Source organism: Macaca fascicularis, chromosome 5 (genome assembly GCF_037993035.2).
Source record: "Macaca fascicularis isolate 582-1 chromosome 5, T2T-MFA8v1.1".
Lineage (NCBI taxonomy): Eukaryota > Metazoa > Chordata > Mammalia > Primates > Cercopithecidae > Macaca > Macaca fascicularis.
Window position 1 is genome coordinate 187,370,925 of NC_088379.1, and position 25,143 is coordinate 187,396,067.

The 25,143-nt window shown below is 38.3% G+C and overlaps 1 protein-coding gene across 29 annotated transcripts in view; it reads left to right on the forward strand.

Annotated features, from left to right (window-relative positions):
* The window catches only part of TENM3 (teneurin transmembrane protein 3), a 2,750,454-nt gene that overhangs the window by 2,532,822 nt on the left and 192,489 nt on the right, over nt 1-25,143 (forward strand). For all 29 annotated transcript variants that reach the window (XM_065545705.2, XM_045391898.3, XM_065545707.2 and 26 more), the window contains one exon: nt 14,791-15,028. In XM_065545705.2, the coding sequence (XP_065401777.1) occupies nt 14,791-15,028 (238 nt within the window). The remainder of the gene's footprint in view (nt 1-14,790; nt 15,029-25,143) is intronic.

Consider the following 25,143-nt stretch of genomic DNA (forward strand, 5'->3'; position numbering starts at 1 on the left):
GTTCACAGAGCATTGTCATGTACATGATCTTACTTTGATGTTGGCTCTCATATCTCCCATATTCAGTATTCTTTTCAGTGTACCATCCTGCCTTTCATAGGTGCTCAGTCAGAGCAGCTTAAAAACATATATTGGGAAGAGGCTTTTAGTGTATACACACAAAATACATACCCCCAAATTGTTAATGACAGAAGGGAATTCAGCAAATAAACATGTCTGTGTTAGCTTCATCTATGACTCTATTTTCCTTTTAATCAAGAGTGATCATTACATGGTTTCCACTTAATAGATCACTCTCATTGCACATGCCAAGAATAGAAAGGATACAGTGGGTTCCATTGAAGTCCATTGCATCTACATATTTCATGTTCATGATAATACATATCTCTGCCTAGAGGTCATAATATGATTGGAAGGACACTTAAATGAATATTTGATTTGGCTTTGATGTAGAACATTAAAAGACAGTAGGGACTCAAACTACAGATAACAAATAAGATATCAAATAAAATGCTAGAAAAAAATAGCTGCAAAATTAATATATTTTTGAGAAGCAAGATCAGTAGGGTCATTGGGAACTTTGTCTGTGCTCTTCAATTATTTGTTTTTCCTATAGTTGCTAAAATATTTAAGAAAGAAGAATCAGAAAAAAAGCTCAAAGCAGACTGAATCTTTTTGCTAAAAATCATTTTTAAAATGTATTATAATTGTCTTCATAACCTTTATGAAACAGATCAAAACAGATTTAATTTTTTTTTTTTTTTTTAGAGACAGAGTCTCACTGTGTTGCCCAGGCTGAATCTCAGTGGCATGATCACGGCTCACTGTAGCCTCAACCTCCTGGGCTCAAGTGATCCTCCCATCTCAGCCTCCCAAGTATTAATAGCTGGAACTACAGGCACATACCACCATGGCCCCATTAATTTTCAAATTTTTTGTAGATGGCCAGGTGCAGTGGCTCACACCTGTAATCCCAGCACTTTGGGAGGCTGAGGCAGGCGGATCACCTGAGGTCAGGAGTTCAAGACCAACATGGTGAAACCCTGTCTCTACTAAAAATACAAAAAAATTAGCTGGACATGATGGCAGACACCTGTAATCCCAGCTACTTGGGAGGCTGAGGCAGGAGAATCACTTGAACCCGGGAGGCAGAGCTTGCGGTGAGCTTAGATTGTGCCATTGCAGTCCAGCCTGGGCAACAAGAGTGAAACTCTGTCTCAAAAAAAAAAGACCTAGCCCAGTGGCTCATGCCTGTAATCCCAGCACTTGGGGAGGCCGAGGCAGGCAGATCACAAGGTCAAGAGATCAAGACCATCCTGGCCAACATGGTGAAACATGGTCTCTACTAAAAATACAAAAATTGGCTGGTATGGTGGCGTGCGCCTGTAGTCCCAGCTACTGAGGAGGCTGAGGCAAAGAGAATCACTTGAACCCAGGAGACGGAGGTTGCAGTGAGCTGAGATCACGCCACTGTACTCCAGCCTGGCAACAGAGTGAGACTTTGCCTCAAAAAAAATTTTTTTATAGAGATAGATTTTGTCATGTTGCCTAGGCTGGTCTTGAAATCGTGGTCGCAAGTGATCTGCCCACTTCGGTCTCCCAAAGTTCTGGGATTACAGACATGGGCCACTACACCTGGCCTGGTTTTCTTTTAAGCTTGAAAGATGCATCCTAGCCTTTTACATAGCTATTTTTACAATTTGTTTAAAACTTTTTTACATTGAAATCTGAAATAAATTTAAATTGGATATCAAGTGATTTTCACTGTATGTACCTTAAGGTGTTAATAGTTATAATACAAGATAATATGGATGAGTTTATTTTTTAAATAAAGGTATTATTTTTAATGTCTTTAATATAAGATAATAGGATATTTTATGACATGAGTTAATACAGTGAAGTTTTCATAATATTTGAAGTACAATTTTTGTACTATCAATCCCTTAAATGTTTTATATATATAACTTAAGATGGTATGATATGGTTTTTAATTACTTTAAATTTTAAATACCCATAACGTAAGATAATACATTTTAAGATTTTATTATGTATTACCTAAAATAAAGGGAATTTTAAAATTGAAAAACTTCAGACTTCGTTGCATGACTCTGATCCTGCTCTCCCCTCAGAAGTTAATTGATATATATAGTTAGCTTTAGTTAGAGTAAGTGCTCAATCCTGTGTCTCCTGTTTCCTTTTGTGGTACTCTTCTATACCAGACATTTTATTTGTGATATGTTACCTGAAAAGCATAGCAAATTCTGCATTGTTTGAACTATGTGATTTGCTTTCCTTACTCTTTATAAGCCACCTGTCACAATAATATAGCCTTATTTGCCTTCCACCCTGTCTTTATCTATATTACAAATATGTTTTATTTATATCATATCATATACTCTATTTAAAGTCAGTAAAATTTAATTTCACTAAAATCAAATCCTCATAATAAGGTAATAAGGGGAGAGAAAAGTGTTGATTATTTATGTCAATTCTTTATTGTCAAGATTGGGACAGCTTCTTCCTTTTTTGCTTACTCTCTCAGGTAAAATATTTTAAAATGGGTAGAAGAATATCCTGAAACATACATTGAGACATTTTAAAGGTATTTTTATCCAGTTTTTTATGCATGTATAAAAGATATGTTTTATGTATGTTTCTGTTAGAAATGATTATGCAAAACTAAGAATTTCATAGCAAAAATGTGTCTGAGGCATTATGGTTGACAAGATAAACTACTTTAACTACCAAAAGATAGCCATGTACACTTGTTTTCACCCACTGAAATAGTTCAGAGTGCTTGACATTTAGATTAACTGCACACTTTGAAGCAGCAACCATTGAAGCCAGAGCGATATCTTTGAAGAGAAATTACTGCCACTCAAGAGAAGTTGCTTTTTAAATAGAAGATAACCAGAAATTCTGCTATCCAGTAACAAGAAGAGAATAGCAGAGACCATTCATACTAAATGAGAAAGACATGAATAAATATATATTCTGTTTAATTTCACAGTCATAAGCATGGTATTAGGAACTTTGGAGAAAGTTGTTTCAGGAGCTCTAAAGAAAGCTATATTCTTGCCTTCTAGAACTCCTACTAGATGTATATTGAGCTTTTTTATTGTCTTTTTTTCTTTGAAGTACTCTTTTATATGTAAGCACTCTTCATCTTTCTGGTACTGTCCGAATGATTTTCTTAGATCTGTTTTCCAATTTAATGGTACTCTCTATAATTGTGTCTACTATATCATTTAAACAATCCAATGAGATTTTAATTTCAATGGCTGCATTTTTCCTGTTTATAGACTTTCTACTTTTGTCAAAATGGCCTCTTTATTTTTTCATAGTGTCTAATTCTTAGGTTTTTAATTTTTTTTTTTTTTTTTTTTTTGGTCCTTAATCATTCTGAACATACTTACAGTTTTATCTGACAATTATACTTACCTCAAGTTTGGGGAAGATAAATTGCTGCTTTTTGTTTTGTCTGTAGACTGTAGTTGAAGGTAGATTGTTTCCTCTTAAATTTTGTAGTTTTAGACCTGTGAACTCTTTGAAAGCAAGGTTTGGCTGTGGAAATCCTTTGTGACTTAGTTTGAGAATATATTCTTTTAAATCCTTTGTGACTTAGTTTGAGAGTATATTCTTTTAAAAACGGTTTGCAGCCAGGAGTGGTGGCTCACGCCTGTAATCTCAACACTTTGGGAGGCCGAAGTGGGCAGATCACTTGAGGTCAGGAATTCGAGACCAGCCTGGCCAACATGGTGAAACCCCATCTCTACTAAAAATACAAAGAAATTAGCCGGGCATGGTGGTGCATGCATGTAATCACAGCTACTGGGGAGACTGAGGCAAGAGAATTGCTGGAACCTGGGAAGCGTAGGGAGGTTGCACTGAGCCGAGATCACGCCACTGCACGCCAGCCTGGCAACCGAGCGAGACTGTCTCAATAAAAACAAAAACAAAAAATGTTTGATTTGCTTCTGCCGGGTACCTCAGGCAGAAACATCGCTGACCCAAGACCACTTTTAATATTAATTTCTTGGCTTGGGGTTCCAGACCCATAATGATACTTTTAGTTTCAATCTATTATTCCAATACTAGGGAGGCCCAGGCTAGTGGGTAAAATTTTCCTCTCTATCAGGAAAAAACAAGTTGTTTGAAACAACATAGCAAGATTTCTTATTGTTCCCTTTGCAGTGAGAAAAGTTTTTAAATTTCCTCTTTGAATAAGGGCATAACACTTCAAGGGTCCAGGCATTATCTAGGAGTCTCAGTAACAGTTGAGATTTATCTGGTCTTCTCCTTGTTCATTAAAAAGGTTACAGAGGGCTGGGCATGTTGGTTCACGCCTGTAATCCCAGCACTTTCGGAGGCTAAGATGGGGGAAAACTTGAGCCCAGGAATTCTAAACCAGCCTGGGCAACGTAGTGAAAACCTGTGTCTACAAACAATACAGAAATTATCCAGGTTTGGTAGCACGTGCCCAGAGATAGAGCAAGACCCCGTCTCAAAAAAAAAAAAAAAAAAAAAGAGAAAGGAAAAGGTGGGCCGGGCGCGATGGCTCACGCCTGTAATCCCAACTCTGGGAGGCCAAGGCGAGTGGATCACAAGATGAAGAGATCAAGACCATCCTGGCCAACATGGTGAAACCCCATCTCTAAAAATACAAAACTTAGCTGGGTGTGATGGCACACAATTGTATTCCCAGCTACACAGGAGACTGAGGCAGGAGAATCGCTTGAACCTGGGAGGTGGAGGCTGCAGTGAGCTGAGATCGGGCCACTGCACTCCAGCCTGTGACAGAGCAAGACTCCGTCTCAAAAAAAAGAAGAAAAGAAAAAGATTACAGAAACTGGCAGACCTCCTCAGGAAAGCTACAGTGCCAGCTTACCTGCGCTTTACATTTTTTCTCTTCCCTCTGCTTTTGGCTTATTCTTTCTTTCCAATTCAGTTAATTGACCCGAAGTGTAAGTTCCACAGGCAGGCTGAGATTGTTGGCTTTTTGTTCATGGATATATCTTCAATGCCTAGAACAGAGCCTGTCATATAGTAAACACTCAAGAGATATGCTAAATGAATTCATCCAAAAGGTATTATATTTAACCCAACAATTCTGGGTGTTTTATATAGCAAGGAAGTTGGAGATAGGTAATCTAGGTTGCCACATTGTCTGAAATAGAAAGTACAGTAGAATCTTAAAAAAAAGAGAGAGAACGTGAAGATTTAGATTCAAACTTTGATTATTTCTTCTAATCCTCAAAGAATGACCCTAAAGATGCTAAACCAAATTCTCACTAACCCAGTAAGTACAGTGAATCAGTTCATCTGTGTTCATTTAAGTAATACCTTCTAGGCAGTTTGTCTTTCTTTTATACTCTCTTATTTATCATCAAGGTATTTCATACTCAGTGTCTTTTTGTAAATAGTTTTACAATCAATTGATGATGAAGGTCTTAGGAACAATAGTGTTTACTTATATTGCATCTTAACGATTTTCAAAACACATTTGGAAATTTCATTTGATTTACAGGCAACTATCTGACAGATATTTGCGGTGGTGAAAATTTTTACACAGTACTGTATTTTAACCAAGGGCTTACGGAGGCATTTAAATGGAAAACTCACTTTCAAACACTGGGCTTGTGTGAGAATTCTAGAAAAAATAATGAACTACAGGAACTGGTTTATGTGAAAGTGATTTTCTGAGTAAAATGAGGTCTTTCTTTTCCAATTTTTATTTTACCATTTTAGATGGTTATATTATTAATATAATATTTGAGGGGCTGGAGTGGAAAAGGAAAGGAAAAGAAAACCCCTGAATATCTGTTTTGTTTTCCGATGAGCTTCGCAGACTTTGTGATGTGACCATAAGCACCTATTTCCTTAACTCAGATTTTCTCCATTTATAAGAAAAATTATTGCCACCGAATTTTTTTCCTTCAGAGGGAAATAATGACTACTAAATGTCTGCACTGTGTGTGAGATTTTCTAGACAAAAGAGGCATTTTATTGGTAATTTACTGTTTTCAGTGTCATAAAAATGTTGAATTTATAATACCGCCTTTTTTTTTTTTTTTTACATCTGCAACAGATTTATTTTTTAAAGGACTGGATTGTAATACCACCTTTCTAGTAGCTCCTGAAATATAACCAGATCAGGGATGTGTTACCTAAAGTTACCTAAATTTAGAAAATCAAGAAGAAGCAATTTCTGGAAAACCACAGAGTTGATAATGAAATAGGAGATTAAGGTACACCAAGAGTTAGGTTGGTATTTTCGAAATCAGAAACTACCTCTTGTTTTGTCCTTGTACACTTGGAAGATCCACTTGAGGCTCTGGCCACTGTGGTTAAAATTCACATGATGGAGCCGGGCGTGGTGGCTCACACCTGTAATCCCAGTGCTTTGGGAGGCTGAGGCGGGTGGATCACCTGAGGTGAGGAGTTCAAGACCAACCAGGACAATATGGTGAAACCCTGTCTCTACTAAAAATATAAAAAATTAGCCGGGTGTAATGGCACACACCTGTAATCTCAGCTACTTGGGAGGCTGAGGCAGGAGAATCACTTGAACCTGGGAGGCGGCAGTTGCAGTGAGCTGAGATTGCGCCACTGCACTCCAGCCTGGGCCACAGAGCAAGACTCTGCCAAAAAAAAAAAAAAAAATTCATATGATAGTAAAATATACAAAAAAAAGTTTTATACAATTTATTTTGATGACTTGTTTTTAAGAAAGAGGTCAATTTTGAAGAAGACTTTAAGTTTTGTTTGAGACAAGAGAAAGTAATGATATAGCCAGGAAGTGATGTGAAAATGAATTTTAGGATACAGAAATGAAGACTTTAATCCCATCCTTTGCAGATCATCCATAAATATGTTTGGCTCCTTTTAAATGTTCGTCAAGTTAAACAATTGAAAAGGAACTGACAGAATTTGGTTTAGTATCTTTAGGGTCATTCTTTGAGCATTAGAAGAAATACTCAAAGACTGAATCTAAGTCTTCACATTCTCTTTTTTTCTCTGACAGTCCAGTGTACTTTCTATTTTAGGCAATATGGTAACCTAGATTACCTGACAACGCCCTTGCTATATAAAACAATTGGTACGTCATATTGTGTACTCTTGGAGAGCTAAGACCAGAGCGTTTTCATTGATTCCACTTGCTATCATTATTATTCAGGAGTGAGGAAGCCCCACGCTGATGAATGAATACCCAGGAGCTGTTTTGTGTAACGGTGCTTCTCAGATTCTCTCACAGTTTTGTGAAATTAAAACTGTTTCTCTCTGTCTCCCTCCACCTCCACCCAGTTTCTGCCTGTCCCTCTTTGTCCTTCCTTCTTCTGTCCCTCCATCTTCCTTTCTCCATCCCTCCGTGCCTCCATTTGTCTTTTGATGATGACTTTACTCAAACTGCTGTTATTCTGAAGCAGCACAGCTGTCCGCCCTCAGCTACTATCTCCCTTCCAGATTAGGGTATTTGTTTCCTGGGGACGTGTGTAGCCAGGCCACATGGAGATGCAGGGAAGGAGGCGAAGGAGAGCAGGGTGAAGGAAGTGGGTGGGACAGAGCAGTTGGAGTCACTGCAGTGACACCTTTCCCACTGTGCACACCTGCTGAAAGCGAGTGCCAGCCCACTCTCCTCCTTTCCTCTCATCTCACACTCACCTTTTATTTCCTCCCACATGAGCTGAGCGCACACATACAGATGCAGACATACACTCACACAAAGATATTTTTATCTCACAGCAGGTATTATTTTCTTTCCCAGTTTTCCTGTCTGAAAGTCCATTTCCACTCTGCTCCCCGAAGACCACAGCCCAAGGCTGTAAACCAGGGAGGAGCTGGAGCTGAGTCGCACGTAGCAGCTTGGGAGCTGCCAGCAGTAGCTTTTAGTCTAAAAAAAAAAAAAATGAAGCCAGCAAATAAGCCCAGATACGCATTGTTTTGTTTTGTTTCTTCTTGGCATGATCCTATGGCCATACTAGCTAGGAAAAGGTGACTAGGCCAAACTTCATGACTATGAGATCACATTCCTTCCTGCGTGGGAACTGGCAAGAGGTTAGTTTTTTAAATTCTTATGACATTTCCTTTTTGCATTTCTTTTTTTTTTTTTTTTTTGAGGCAGGGTCTTTCCATGTTGCTCAGTCTGGTCTGGCCTCACACAATCTTCCTGCATCAGCCTCCCCAAGTGATAGGATTACAGGCATGAACCACTGAGCCTGGCCCTATGACATTTCTGATTGTAATTTTTCTACCTGTGAAACACTTTTTTGTCTCTACAAAAAAATTAAAAATTAGCTGGGCCTCGTGGCGCACACCTGTCCCAGCTACTCAGGAAGCTGAGGTGGGAGGACCACTTGAGCCCAGGAGTCTGAAGCTATGGTGAGCTCTGATTGCACCACTGCACTTCAGCCTGGGCAACACAGCAAGACCTGTCTCTAAATAAATAAATACATAAAGCAAACACATTTCCTCTCCAGGCGCATTTGGTTGTGTGTTCTCACTTCTGGTGATGGTGCTATTAGTTGCTGACAAGGCTCTTCCGTTAGTTTGTTTTTCCTCATGATGTTCTGCCCTTTATTTCTTACCTGTTTTTTGTTTGTTTGTTTGTTTGTTTGTTTGTTTGTTTGTTTTGTGTGTGTGTGTGTTTTCCCGAGATGGATTCTTGCTCTGTTGCCCAGACTGGAGTGCAGTGACGTGTTCTCAGCTCAGTGCAACCTCCGCCTCCTGAGTTCATGCAATTCTCCTGCCTCAGCCTCTCGAGTGGCTGGGATTGCAGGCGCGCGTGCCACCAAGCCCAGCTAATTTTTGTATTCAGTGGAGGTGGGGTTTCACTACGTTGGCCAGGCTGGTCTCGAACTCCTGACCTCGTGATCTGCCCACCTCAGCCTCCCAAAGTGTTGGGATTACAGATGTGAGCCACCGCACCCAGCCTGTTCCCTGTTCTTGGCACTTACTTTTTATGTCAGGCACTGTGTGTTTTTAGATCCTTTAAACAAGCGCTATCAAATAAATGAGGCTCGGAGAGATTAAGTAATTTATTCAAGAAAATATCCCTTGGAAAGTAAATATCCCGTATTCATTGTCATGTGTCTCAATGGTGCCTCTCACCATGCTGATTCATAATAACAGAGTTGCTATCGGGGAAAGTCACTAGCAGTCTCTCTTCTTCTCCATGCGGAGCTCCATGAATAGGCCTTACATTTGCCTGGAATTGGGGGTCGGTAAGCTGCTTACACGGTAATCTACCCTCTGTCCAATAGCTCCTAGCGTTTTCCTGGTATAATAGTCAACATACTTTTTTCCGTGTACACCATGATTCAAGTTCTTAACCCATGCTAGCAGGTCTAACATGGGAACAGACTGCCCTAAATGGTGCTGTCGAAGAGCTAAGGGGGGAGCAGAGTGACAGCAGTCTTTACTATCTAATCTCTATGATTAATGTGAGTTTTAAAAAGCATCTGATATTAATTTCATTCAACATATTGAATAAAAACATGCAGCTGTTAGGCTTTCGTTGAAGTTATGTGAGCAGTGGGATCTCAATAAAGGAAAGGCAGGTGGAAGGAAAGAGTGAATTTAATAAAGATGCTGTTTGGGTGTGATGCATAATTTCTCATGACCATGGTACCAAGAATTTAATTTTCAAAAAGATACAGAGGAATATTTTGAAAAAAATAATTGACACCTTTTCTAAAATATCTAAAAGCATTGCTAATCGTAAGCTTTAAAATATTAATGAAAGGAAAACATTGTGTCTGGTAAAATATAATTTATAATAATATTTTTATATTTTATATCTTACATTTTATACATTATATACTTTATATGATCTTTATATTATTCACATATCTTAAAAGGTAGATTTTAAATATCAGAACATTTTCAAAGAAAGATTCCTAAAATCCAATCTTTGGGGCGAGTGGCATGGTTCCTTGCTTGAATGAGATGACCCGTCAAGGTGCCATTATATCAGTGTCATCAATCAATCAGCACACTTTTGGGAGTCCTTGAAGTACGTGCTTAGTGAAAGTACCAGAAAATCCAAATAACTTTGAGTTACAGTCCTCGCCTTTCAGGATCTAAGAATCAAGTTGGGGAAATACAACATATTTGTTTGCAAATTACCTTATAGTTAAAGGCAGTATGGACAAGCTCAACCTTCTACTACTTTCACTCTCTCTCATTGAATTCTTCACAAATAGTCATTCATTCAACCAGTATTATTGAGTGTCTGCCCTTGTGCGGACCATAGAGCTCAAAGGTGAATTGCATGTGAATCCTGCCCGTAGGGAGCTGAGCAGGGGACAGGAGCCCTACAACCTTAACTCTAGCACAGAGGGGAACGCGAATAGAGCCATGAAAAAGGGACAGATACAATAAGGCGTCTCCAAGGAGAGATCACTGATTTTTACCTGGAGAAAACAGAGGTGGCGTCACCTTGTTAGGTCTTGAAGTAATTTGGATTTGGAGATAGAAAGATGGAGGAAAATGTCTTTCCAGAGAGAAGCAACGCTGCCTGAGTGGAAAGGTGTAAGGCATGGAGTGGCTACAGCGAGTGTGGCTAGAACAAGGAATATGCGAAGAGGACACACGAGGGAGAGCTTGCAAAAATGTATTTTGGGATATCCGTGACCAAATAGAATATTCACCTTTAGAGTTCATTTTAAGTTTCATAGGCACTAGAAAGCCATTTGGAGTTTTCTAGGAGTAAATCAACATGTTCAGAGGTATGTTGCAGGAACATTAAACCTGGTGACTGTGTGAGGTCTGACTGTCCCATCTATAACTCACTCAAAGTCATTATATCCAGAACTTTTTTTTTTTTTCAATGTATGTATCAGTGAATTTGTCTAAAGTGAAAGGCTACAGTGGCTGTTCTGGTTTTTCTTGTGTGGATCTACCTAGCTGTGTTAGATTCTTGAACACTTTTATAGTCTCCAAGTCTAGACCCTGTCCTTTTTCCTAGTGTCTATTTTGAACCTTGGTCACAAAAATTTCCCTGGATATTCAATTGTTCTTTATGTGAAGACTTAAAAAGAGCCAGGTACAGATCCTCACATCTGTAGTCTCAGTACTTTGGGAGGCCTCCGCGAGAGGATCGCTTGAGGCCAGGAGTTCAAGACTGGCCTGGGCAACATAGGGAAACCCCATCTCTACAAAATTATATTTTAAAAAATTAGCCAAGCGTGGTGGCACATGCCTGTAGTTCCAGCTACTTGGGAGGCTGAGGCAGGAGGATCACTTGAGCATGGGAGGTCGAGGCTGCAGGGAGCTGCAGTCATACCACTGCACTCCAGCCCAGAGAACAGAGCAAGACCTTTTCTCAAAGAAAAAAAAAAAAAAAAAAACTTAAAAAGAACTGTTCTGTTTTCTGTAACAGAAATAAAATGAAAAATAGTAATGTTTTTCATAAGCAACCTTTTTGATCTTAAAAATACTCTAAATCATGCAGGTTATTATATTTCTCTCTTTGTGTTGACAAGTAGATTATTTAAAGCCAGATTTGTGTCCCTCTTTAAAAATGTATAGTAGATATTTTGTCCACTTTATCTTATCTTTCACACTTTTATTTTTCTTGTATTCTATTTTTATTTTTGGTAGTGTTGAACTTTTTCTTGTTATACTTTATATACTTATTCTATCTTGAGTAAATTGGTATGATAAAGACGTACTCCAGCTACTTCTTATGTTTTGTAAGCCCAAATCTGTAGAGCTAGCATTGACCCTAACTGAATCTTCAGATTTTGCTCCTGTTTGTGGTCTGCTGCAGAATTTAAATGTCTGGCCAGGCCAGGCACTGTGGCTCATGCCTGTAATCCCAGCACCTTTGGAGGCCAACGCGGGAGGATCACTTGAGCTCAGGAGTTCAAGTTGTGCGACCTCGTCTCTGCAAAAAATTTAAAAATTAGCCATTGAGGTGGCTCATGCCTGTGGTCCCAGCTACTCAGGAGGCTGAGGTGGGAAGATCTTCTTGAGCCTGGGAGGTCAAGGCTGTAGTGAGCTGTGATTGTGCCACTGCACTCCAGCCTAGGCAACAGAGCGAGACCCTGTCTCAGTAAATAAATAATTAATAAATAAATAAATAAATAAATTTTAAAAAATGTTCTGGCCATCCACCCTATACGATTCAGACTTTGCATGTATTCTGTTCCACCAAATTTTAGATTGAACCTAGCTTTCATCAGCTGGATTTGTTTTATTGGTCGGCCTCCTGATTGTGTTGTCAGCTCAAGAGGTTCCAGTAAACACAGCTCACTGCTGCGCTGGCCTGGGCAGACCATTGGCAAGAGCATAGAGCCTTGTGTGGTGGTTCTGCACTGTAAGTTCTCGGCAGACACTTACAAAACGAAGACATGCACCTAGGGAAAGCCGCCGCTGCTTATGTTTGAAACCTTAATGGAAGTTTTTCCCAATGGTTATGTTTTTATTTAGGAATAAGAATTCTAAATTCAACATATTGAAACATAATGATAATGGATGTTAAAATCATTTCTCTTTCAGTAACAGTGTTCTTCATTCTCCATAATGCTTTATTTTACCATTTACACAGTGCTTTCATCTGTGACTGACTTAGCAGATTCCTGGAACATCAAGTCTAGAAAATGTATTTGGGATGAATGGCTAAGTGCATGATGAATAAATGAATGAGTGGGTGCATTTCATTGAATTCTTACAATTGCACTAAGAGCTGGGTGGGACAGTAGTATTTCTCACATTACAGGTGAAAAAACTGAGGTGAAAAAATCATGATGTCTGACAGAATCAGGACTTAAATTTGTTATTATAACTTCTCATATTCTGCTCTTTACATAGTATAATATCTAATACAATTTCTTCTATATAATATATATATAAAAAAATATCATTCTTTCATGGCACCATGGAGTCATCTGACCCATACCACTGCGTCTTTTTAGGCAAAGTCTTGTTACTTTTTCCTTGGAAACATTTCTCCCTGTTCTCTCTTTGTTTCTATTCCGTTGACACCAACCCAGTCCTGGCCCTTATATCAGCAGCTTCTTGAAATGTACCTTAAAGACATCCGTAGGGATTCTAGTCATGTACACTGATGCTAAGGAAGACAATTCTAATTAATTATATGAAACCTGAATAATAAATCTTTCATGAATTTTAAGCTGTTAGTTTCTCTTTTTCTAACACAATGACAACTGTATGTGCCATTCCCTCAAAAGCTGATTTCAGTCTGAGATTTATACAATCATAATTTTTCATGAACACCAAAGCAATAAACCAAGAAGGATTCCTGCAGTTTCTGATAGGGGGGAAACTCTATTCTTGAAGTTCCCCCATATCAGAAACTGCAAGGAAGTAGCGATATTTTCATATATTTAGGTGTTATCTCTATCCCTCATTACAAGAATGTGAAATTATTCGTTGTTAAATCATATGATATGGAATATTAGGGATCATTAGAAACATGTGATATTACTGATGTTATATGCTATGAGAGGAGTTATTTTTATCATTGTACCCTGTAAAGAGGTTTGATAATATATATTAAAACAATTACATATTATGTATTCATTTCATGCAACCTGAATTACAATGTTAAACTGTGCTATTTGGCTTAACAATCGCTGCTGGAGTTCACATCATAGATGGAAGCTAGTCCTTGTGTTTCCTATTCTTTTTTAATATATGCATTTATATTAATAGCATGATTTAATACATGACTTTAAAATTATACTGCATTTTGAACTGCATTTAGTCCAAAATTGACATGTCATGTGTGAGGAACCATAATCAGTTTAGCATTAAATTAAAGAGTCATCTATCTGTTTGGTAAAATGTAGTCTTCGTAAATTCTAGCATGTCCAAAGCTAGGTAATGAGATGCGAGTAGGTCTCAGATGTTACATTAATTTGTGAATTTTAACTTATGACTTATTAGCTATACGGAATTTTCTAGCAGTTACAACACAGCATAGTGTTTACGTTTTGAAATTGCCAGACTCTTTATGATTCTGGTTTAAAACAAAAATATTTGTATCACTGACATAGTGGCATGAGCCTATCTGGTCACCTATGACTTACTTCAGATTGTAGTTACACTGCATACTGTGAAATTGGAAAATCTGTTCTGTGTGTGTTCTAATGGATGTGACGGTCATTAAGTATATGAGTCTTCTGACGTTGTAATCAGATGTGATTCAGTCTGTTAAGTACCCATGAAACAACATCTGCTTCACAGAGTGACCTTCTGCTAAAGAATACTTAGCATCTATTAGTAGATCATAGTGCAGATCTGCCTTATTTGAAATGCACTAAACTAGAGTAGTCTACTGCTGTTTAGCAACTAGCTTGTAATAATTTATTGCAGTTAAATAAAACTTAAAAAAACTCCATTAAATAATTATAGGGATTATATGCATTGCGAAAACCTTTGTGTTCTACTGAAATTACCCATTTAATTTCAGGGTTGGTTTGTTAAAAAAAAAGCTGAAATCTAAAGGCACATTAGGGGAGCTGTCAGATGCTGTTTTCTGTAGGTGTTAATAAAACCAGATGAAGAAAAAATCTGAAACAAATTAAAACCAAAAGCAATTTTGCCATCTGTTGTATATTAATTAGAACTTCGTGTATCAAGGGTAAACTTGCTCTTAGAGAATGTCACTGAACACCCGCTTAATAGAATAATATGCAAATTTATTAGGTTATGGATTTATATGCAGTTTTTAATTCTAATTCATCTGCAGTGGATCCCCCAAGAAACTGGTAGTGTGTATATACATACATGTATATGATGAGTTCTCTTTCTTTTGTTTTTCAGAGCAACCTGCAAACAATCAAGGCCAGTCTACCCTGCAGCCCTTGCCGCCTTCCCATAAGCAGCACTCTGCACAGCATCATCCGTCCATCACTTCTCTCAACAGAAACTCCCTGACCAATAGAAGGAACCAGAGTCCGGCCCCGCCGGCTGCTTTGCCCGCCGAGCTGCAAACCACACCCGAGTCCGTCCAGCTGCAGGACAGCTGGGTCCTTGGCAGTAATGTACCACTGGAAAGCAGGTAATGTCTGACATTTAAAAATAAGCTAGCCCAACCCATTTCTCACCAAGAGAAACTGACTATACTTCTATACTCTGGTGTGGTGTTTTGGGGTTTTGTTGTTGTTGTTGTTGTGTTTTCTTTTTTCTTCTCTAAGAAGCGGTTCCAGATTGTTGTGATTTTTTTTTTAGTTGCTGGGTCGGTGAACGTGCCCATTCTTTTCACACATTTTGTTCCCTACAAGAGATAAGAATAAATTACTTCAGTGAAACTTTCCCTTACCACTGTTTGTTTTTTTCTTATCTACAAATTACCAGGCGTGTGGAGAAAAGGACAGAGATGTAAAATGCTATTCTCAGTTGCATGTAGCTTGATTTAGTAGACATGTCTAGCATCTTCTTGGTTCTAGACTTCTGTACTTTCTCAGACTATATTTTGTTCATTACATCATATAATCATAGTGGAGCCCCAAGTATAACACTTAAGCACAAATCCGATGACAATTTGTTAAGGATATTATAGTTTCTTGCACGAGGAGGGAGATAGGACCTACTCTCTAAAGTTCCTTGCAGGATTATTTCCTAAGACAATCCATTCATCCTTACACAGTTCTATTAGGAAATTTTTCCCCACAATGAACTGAAATCTCCATCCCTGAAACTTCCATCCTCTGACTGTAATTGTGCAACTAGTAGTCTGCACAATTTGCAACTATACAAAACAGTTTTGCCCTCCTTCATAGATGATGGCCCATGGGCTTCTCAGTCTTCTAGAAGCTTCAGCAGTTTAATGGTCCTTCTCTGTACACATAGCGTAGTATTTCATTGAGGTTCAAAGTTATGACTTCTCGCAAAGGCTGGCTGACAGGTGGTGATCTGCTCATACAAAAGTATAGATTAGCCAAAGCTGTTTTGAGCTCATCCATTTCGTTATTCAGGATCTCCTGGCATGTAACATTTGGCCTTCTTTCTTTGCACAGGAGCTTCACCGCCACCGTCTCCTTTGTAATTATGTATTGCACAACCAAGAGTGGTGTCTTACCTTATTGGTCTTCTGGCGGCAGCTTTGCAGTGAGGTTTCCCTAACGTTCTTCTTATTCTTTATTTCTTCTCTGCCCCAGAGGTTCCGTTAGGCTTGGAGAACAAGGGTTATCACCACAGAAAAGCCAGAAAATAGAGAGCTCTTGACCCCTTGAGAGACTGTCCCCCAAAATGCCCTGCCCTAGAGCTTATAGTTAACATTAGGATTTAAATTAGCTTCTGGGTGAAGAAACTGTCTCACAATGAATATGTTGCTATTTCTCACCATTAGGTGTATGGTCTCAACCCCTTCTGCCTTGAGGATGAACTAGCAGGAGGCCCTCACAGTTAGTTGTCAACAAAAAAGTCCTCGTATGTTTTCTTTTACTCTTGACCTAAGAACAAGGTTCTAAAGAACTCTTATCTTTTTATCTATAATCAGCCACGAGTAGTTGAGTTTTATTGTTTATTTTGTGTTATTGAACATTCTTCTGGGAGAAATTAGGAAGAGAAAGAACAGGAAAAACAGGCAAACAGCAGATTTCTCTTCACTTAAGACACAGAGTCATGTATACAGATTTTTTTTTCCTGAGGTTATTAGCACAGACCTAAATTTACCCAGTGTAATTAATTAGCACACACAGAAGAACTAATCAACACTGATTGACTATTGTCATTTGGAAAAATTTTATTAGGAAAAAAGTAATTTTCCAGTTGAGTCATCAAATTGAATATGGATAATTGCATTGTAGTTGACAATAATTGTTTTGACAAATATTTATGAAATATGTCAAGTTAAATCCTCAGAAACATGTTTAATTTTAGTGATGTTATAAAACACAAAAGCCTCAAAAACTGTCAGTAGGAGAGTTAGCATTCCATGAAACCCTGTCTTACAGTTAATTTGGAATAAGTTTGAGAAGAGTAAGATGTGTTCTCATTATTTGTCTTATTGCACTGGAAATTTTGACTGATGGGACTTTAAAGAAAGAAAGTAGTTGGTTAGAAGAAAATCCACTGTAGCCATATGTAAAATTGTAGCTGGTTTCTCTATATTCAGACCATATAAGAAATCATTCCCATGGTGAGTAGTTACTGAGATTTTCTTCCATTTCAAAGTAATGCCATTAATGAATCATCAATGGAATTAAATATTATATAGTTTTATAAGTTGACACAGGGAGGAAATCAACCAGCTGATATGATGTCACTAATAAATATACAGAATAATTAATCTAAAAAATGTGTTGTTATGCTAACAAATTTTAATCTGCAGTATAGTTTTGTTGTTTTCTCGTTATCCAAAGCTCACATCTTATAGTGTTGCTAATCAAAAGCAATGATATTTCAACTTGCAGTACTCAGTGAGTCAACCTAAGCAGTGATGTGAAAATCCCACACGGTGCTGACACAGTACTACTGTGGTTTCTTTAATAGTCTCACTTGGTTGGAACTCTGGAGGTGAAGAACTAGCCTTACTTATCATTGATTTTTCCTTTTTTAGTTAAGGTTCCCTATTGAGTTGGATTCTCAGACTCAGTTTCAGTTATATTAACAACTTTATCCAGACTTGTGTCTGCCTTTAACTGTTTTTTAATCTAGTGTATTGTTTTATCTTTGACAATGATTTCAATTTATATATATATACACCGATTTTGCTAATTCTCACTTTTTCTGAAACTGCCACTTAAAGGTTATAAACTATGAAGTATAAAACTCAGTTACGCATAAATAAAAATCTCTATATTTTTCTCTTAGTTCCCCCCGCCCTTTTCTCTTTTCAGCACAAATTGATAGTAATTGGTTACAAAGTGGCATGTAATAACCCTTGAAAATCTCAGTGATTTGTAGACTTAGAGTTTATGTGAATTGCTGGAAAAGACATAAAAGGATTTTCTACTTTGTCCTATATGTTTCAGTATAGCTATCATTTTGATTTATTCAAAAGCATTTTTTTCACCAGGCAGTTTCTTGCTTCCATAAAAATGTTTATTTCCTTTCTCTATTGAATTTAACATTTGCTTCTGCTGGAGACAATCAATATGATTGTATACTGTGCATTCCCACTCAGTGAACAGAATACTTCTGGTCTGTAATCTCCAGTGACTCTCAGATCTCCTAGAATCACGCTGAGATCCAAAAAAGCCTTTGCAGTTCATAAGCATCTCCTTATTATGTCATCATTTCCTATTAACAGTCGGTCCCTATGTATAATACCAAGTACTTGCTTACAATTTTCCTGAAAATTCCTTTTCTTTGAGCTCACTATTTGTTATACTTTGGATCATTCACGTTTAGGGCATTGGAGAGCCTATAGCTTGCCATTGGTTTATTTTATACTTAAGCTGCTTCAGTATGTAATAATAGCTGCTACAAGAATACAGAGCAGCTGAGGAAAAGCTTAGAATTGGCCCAGTATGGCAGCAGCACTTAAAGGTATAGTACAGTAATTCTCATTGAAAAGCCCTGCCCTTCAGCAACTGTAAAGTTAATTGCCTTCAAGTTCCTCATTTATATACGTGAATTAAATAGCTTAGTAGTTACCTATTAGATGTTAACAAAACGGTTCATTTGTAGCTGTTTAATAAAAGATTTATTAAAGTCTCGTTTTATTATGAAGCCTACTTTGGCATGGATAGTTCATTAGTTATGTTCCCATAGCTTTTTACCTTCTAGTTCAGTAATGCTTTGCTAATTATTAATGTATGAAATTGCATATTAAATTGCCTCTTTATTAGTGCATTTTTTATTTCAATATTGAGTTGTCTTGAGCCACATTAATGTGAGATCAATTGTTGACATCGTTAGAAACATAGAATACCTAAACAGAGATATTGTTTACTAAACCAAGATATTATACTTTTTTCACTTTTTATCTTCTTTAAAATGGTTGTAGGGAAAGTGAAAACAATCATATACACGCCGGGTCTGAGTCGGCCTTGCTGACTTGTGTCTGCATCCTATGCATGGTAGCTTTCCTGCCCCAGAGGAAGCCTTTCCCAGCTGAAGAATTGTACCTGCACCCACTTACTGATAACGGACTACCATTAGTGAGGTAGTAAGTAGTGGAATCCTCCATAATTAAAGATACAACTTCAAGTAAAATATGCCTGGGAAGGTAGCTCAGTGACTAAGGTTGACTGACTGATGCTGATGCCATATGCTTTTGTTAAAGATAGCTTGGGGAGACACAAGGGTACCTGTGGGGAAAGGGAATATTACTGAATATGGAAAAGAGGTCCAAAAATGAAGAACCTAAGGTTACTGAACAAAAATTTCAAAATTGGACCTGGGTCTATGCTAGGAAATTCTTCAAGTTTCACCATCATCATTTATTTAAAAAAAAAAAAAAAGGGAAAGTTAACTTAAATTGTATACTAATGAATAGTAAAAAATCACTTGGATTCTAAGTCTCTTAAAATATGGCACCTTGTATAACTTAACAGTATTTCTTAAAAGGACTGGGAAGGGATATTGTTTATTTGTGAGAATAGGAAGAAACATGAAGAGGGAGATACAATGTACAAGAATTTGCTGTGTGCTGTTAACATTTAAGGCCTATTTCAAGCCCTAACTAAAAAAAACCTTTGTCTCAGAGAGAGGAGGATAGTTGAGGAAGCTATTGTAAGCTTAATTCTGTAATTCAGTGCCTAAGCTCTATGGTGACCATATAATTCATTTTTAAAGCCAGGACACTTGCAGAGTGAGAAGGGGCCATATCAACAGTTACCCTGGAATTGCAGCATAAACTGAGAAGGACATGTGATTACCATACTAAGTTTTATTTCCAAGAGTAAAGTTAATTTTAAGTCCAAATTTTCTTATGCCTTAGATAAAAATAAGAAATCAAACGAGAAAACCAGGTTGAATGCAGGTAAGGCTTCAGACTTGAACATTTCTAGTAGTTTCTATTGCTAACTTAGAGCAAATATTTAAACTTTTATTGACCCCTTTAACAGAAAAAGCTTCTATTGGCCTCCAAAATATGTAGCTCCTAAAATAATACATAAAATATTTGTCTTAATTTTCTTCTCACAGTATCAAGAGAACACTTAGCACAATATCAAGAGAACAAGAGGTAGCAGGCCAGGCGCAGTGGCTCACGCCTGTAATCCCAGCACTTTGGGAGGCCAAGGCGGGTGGATCACCTGAGGTCAGGAGTTTGAGACCAGCCTGGCCAACATGGTGAAACCCCATCTCTACTAAAAATACAAAAATTACCCACATGGGGTGGAGGGCACCTGTAATCCCAGCTACTTGGCAGGCTGAGGCGAGAGAATTGCTTGAACCCAGAAGGCAGAGGTTGCAGTAAGCCAAGATAGCACCGGTGCACTCCAGCCTGGGCAACAGAGGGAGACTCTGTCTCAAAAAAAAAAACAAAAAACAAAAAAAAAAGGTAGCATATATAAAATGTGGTTCTGAATTTACTCAAAGAATAAACATCCCTGTATCTCCAGCAGCATTACAATTTGGGTTTCCAAAATCATTATCTTAGGCTGAAGTAGAGGCTTCATTCTAGGGAAGTTTGAGATAAAGATTCAAAGATGGTCATTAAGATAAGTGAGAGTAAAAGGCTGATTTTTTAATGTGAGATTATTATTAACCACTTGTAATGCTATAGCCTCAATTTGATTGTTTAGTGGGCATCGTGCCAATAATTAAAATGCGAAAGAAGGCTCTAAACCAATAGTAGCTCTAAAATGAAGGTCATTCTCAGGAGTCAGTATTGATATATATTCTAATTAAAACCTAGTGGATATAGTAGGGATACAAATCACAGTTTAGCGTCATGAGAAAAGCATATGCTTTGGAGACCTGGCTTTTAATCCTGCATCCACCATTTTCACTATCTTTGTAATCATCTACACATATTTAAATGTGAGGTCAATTTCCAATGCAATCATAGTATCTACTCAAAATGATTTGTAAGTGTGAAATGAAATAAAGTAAGTAGAGCACCTGGCACATGATAGGTGTTCCATAAATGTTTTTAAAATAATGACCAAATAGTAATAGCAACCATTGTGAAGGGCACCTCATTGGTTAACACCTTTCATCATAAAGTAGCTCTCATCTCTCCAAACAATAAGAAAAGCATTTGTCTTAACCAGGATATTTTTGTCTAATTTATCTTTATGTGTTAGGTTGGTTAAACATAAAATTAAACCATGGTTAATTTTACTAGATTAAAATCTCTTAGTTTTCTCACTCTTCCTGTCGCTTCACAAAAAGTAGGTGGGTTTTTGTAGGTAGGAACCCCAAGTCTGTTCATTTTGTTCTTGAGAAGAAAAAAAAAATCTTCAAATAATAATGAAAGGCAACTATTCATATCCTTGAAACATTTAATTAACTACAGTAATAAATGTTTGGAATGAATCAATAAAAGCCTTGATAGATGCATTGTCTTCACATCACTCAGAAGTGAGACCCCAGTTTTATTTAAGGTATTGAATGCTTTAGAGTCTTTTGTGCATGATAAAGGTACTGTACAATAGAGTGGGAGTGTTATTTTGTTTAATTGGAGTGAACCAGTTTCTTTTTAATAGCAATTAAGATACCAAGAAAGTATGCATTAATCATTTGCTATAGGCCTTAAGTGATATTGAAAGCGTAATTTCAATAAATTGCAAATACTATATATCCTGATAACGTTTGGTTTTGGATAACCGTAATCTATATAAAATATTCACACATGATCATCTTAATTTTCATGGTACCTACAGAAATGAATTCTTAATTACCTCTAACACATTTTGAGCACACTTATTTGAACGTGAACGGTGTAAAAGGTAATCTGTGCCTTTACTCCGGTCCTGGTCAGCGATTGCGATTTAGCCATCATCTTCATCTGAAAATGACCTGTCATTCTCAAGCCCTTCTCTTCCTCTTGAGCAACTGTTTTGTGAGGCTTTTTAACAATCCTCTTACTATTCACTAGTATTGTCTGTGAAAGTATGTATCAGTCCCCTTTACTTGTGCATGTGTATGTATTTGTACGTATGTATGCATACGTGTTTTATGTCTACTTGACATCATTGCTACCTGTTGATTTTATTTTTTCCTGGAATCAATTCGCATTCAGTTTTTTTAGAGAGTTGATTTATTTATTGATTTCTTTTTTGAGACGGGGCCTTGCTCTGTCACTCAGGCTAGAGTGCATTGGCACAATCACGGCTCCCAGCAGTCTTGACCTCCCATCCCAGGTTCAAGCAATCCTTCTGCCTCAGCCTTCTGAGTAGCATGAGCGACAGGTGTGTCACGGTGCCCAGATAATTTCTTAATTTTTAATCATTATTATTTATTTATTTGTCTACTGGCTGCTTGGCGTTTATTTTCCACGAAATGCAAGGTGAAAAGTTACAGGTGTCAGGAGAGCTCACGTGCGCTGGGACAGTGAGGAGGGCTGTCTCCTTTTTAGTGTTAGCTGTGTTGATGTAGAAGAGCGCCCTGCTTGTCCGCTTGCTGCAGCCGCCTGGTCTGTAGGGTCCGCGGGGGCGGGGAGGGGCTCTGGAGGCCTAGCACCTCCGCATGCCCGGGTTTCGGGGGTGGCCGCTCAGGTCAGGGCTGGGTCCCAGCACTGGCTTTGCTGGACAGGCCATCGGACTGCCTCCTGGGACATCCCAAGCCAGGCCACAGTCGGTCCTGCTGCAGGGGTCCTAGGAGGCCCCGGGTGCTCTGTGGACCATAAAAATACCGCTGCCACGAGAGAAGCTCGCCCACCAGTGACGTGGGTCAGCCAGGGGGTCAGGGACGGCTTCCCTATGGCACTCGGTGCTACCGCAGGAGCTGCTACTGGAAGTGGAACCCAGTGTAGGTAGTAGCCGTGGGTGGCCCCAAGCAAGAGGCTGGAGGGACTGGACGGTGTGGCCCATGCTCTTGCTTGCAGGCTGGTGGGACCTCGGTGGCAACTCCTGGGGATGGGGCTGGCCACGCTAGGCCAGGAACCATTGGCAGAGGAGCCTGCTGGGAGGCCACTCCACGATGGAAACGTGCGCAGGGTAATTTTTTAGTCTTTTAAATTTTTGTAGAGACTGGGTCTGCTATGCAGGCTACCCCCTGTGCCTCCCAAAGTGCTGGTATTACAGGCGTGAGCCCCCACGCCCAGCCTTCATTTTAAAACTCTTGTTTTTCTCTGGAATTTCATTCTCTGATTTCACCACCAATTAATATACACCCTGTCAAAGATAATTGCATATTTTTTTTCTGCATTCCTTTATTTTTTCTTTGACAGGCTTTTGCCTACTTTCTTTCTCCACTAATTTCAAACCTGAGGTAAAGTCTGTTTTCTATTACACCAGTCTGAGAACTCTTTCTTCTTATAACGTACGATTAAATTCTTGGACATGCAATTAACCAACTAAGCTTAATGAATTCTATTTGATAACCCCTCTGATTCTGCTGTAACCTTCTTCATGCATTCTTAGCATCTCACTTCATATTCTGAACCACTTGAAATACTGCTACCGGAAATTGTTCCAGTTACATCTCACAGTAATATAATATTGTTACCGTCTGGTCATGATGTGTGGGAGGAAATGTTGGTTTGGGGACAGGCGGATCTGGATTAAAATCTCAACATCCTACCAGCTGTGTAGCCTTGGCCAGGGTAATTATACCTTCTTATCTTGTGTTTCTATAAAATGGGATTGTAATACTTCATAAAGACTTTATAAGGGTTCATTAAGATGTCATGTAAAGTACCTAATGCTTCAGTTTCTTTGCTTTTTATTCCTTTCCTATGCTACATGTTTAAAGGAAAACATGTTTATTCATTTAGTAACTACAAAGGTAAATGACATCTACCAAGGAAATAAAGATTTGCTAAAATGCAGTGACAGCTACCAAGGACTTACATGTTAATTAATTTTTGTGACAATTAGGTATCTTTTTACCTTTGCAGATTTTTTGGTAGTAAGAATAATCACGAAATCCTCAACTTAATTGACTTCCTAACAGAGATAAACTATGAAGTAAATTTTTAAAAACAGAATTTGTGTTAGAAAAACCAAATAACTGTGATAATACGTAACAGTGATAATATGGGAAAGAAATTCTCTGAGATAGTGGTGTGTTAGAGATAATTCATAAAATAAAGCCTGAATGCACTCATTCATTTATTCAGGAAGTATTTGTTAGTCTTACAGTGTACCAATATGAAAAACTTAAGTTTGTTATAAGGGATCTGTAGATGTTTTGCCTGCTTTTGAGAAAGATAGATTATATTCCAGAGCAAATTTAAAATCTTAAAGATTATCTAATCTGGCCAAGTATAGTGGCTCATGCCTGTAATCCTAGCACTTTGGGAGGCTGAGGCAGGTGGATCACTTAAGGCCAGGAGTTCAGGGTCACCCTGGGCAACATGGTGAGACCCCACCTCTGACAAAAAAATTTAAAAACTTAGCCAGGTTTGGTAGTGTGTGCCTATAGCCCTAGCTATTTGGGAAGCTGAAGCAGGAGGATCACTTGAGCCCAGGAGCTCCAGGCTGCAATGAGCTATGATCGCACCATTGTCCTCCAGCCTGGGCAACAAAGTGAGTCTCTCTCTCTATTTTTTTCTCCCAAAGAGCTGGGATTATAGGTGTGTGCCACCATGGCCAACTAATGGTTTTCTGGTTTGTTTGTTTGTTTTGTTTTCGAGGTAGGGCCTTACTCTGCTTCTCAGGCTGGAATGCAGTGGTATGATCACAGCTTACTATAGCCTTGACCTCCTGGGCTCAAGCAATCCTCCGGCCTCAGCCTCTTGAGTAGCTGAGACCATAGGAGCATGTCACTATGCCCAGCTAATTTTTTATTTTTTTGTAGAGACAGGGTCTCTCATTATGTTGAACAGGCTGGTCTCAAACTCCTGGGCTCATATGATGCTCTCGCCTCAGCATCCTAAATTGCCGTGATTATAGGCATGAGCCATCACATCTGGCCTTACCTTCTTTTTAAGGCCCATTGAGATTTAGTAAGTGGCCTGAGGTCACAAGACTAGTTAGTGGCAATACTCAGCTAGATGACAGGTATCCAAATATAAGTTCATTACCTTTTCTTCTAGTAATGATCTCCAGAAAATTTTTTATTACATTTGACAGGAAAAAAAACAAAACCTCAACCCCCAAATATATGTATTTA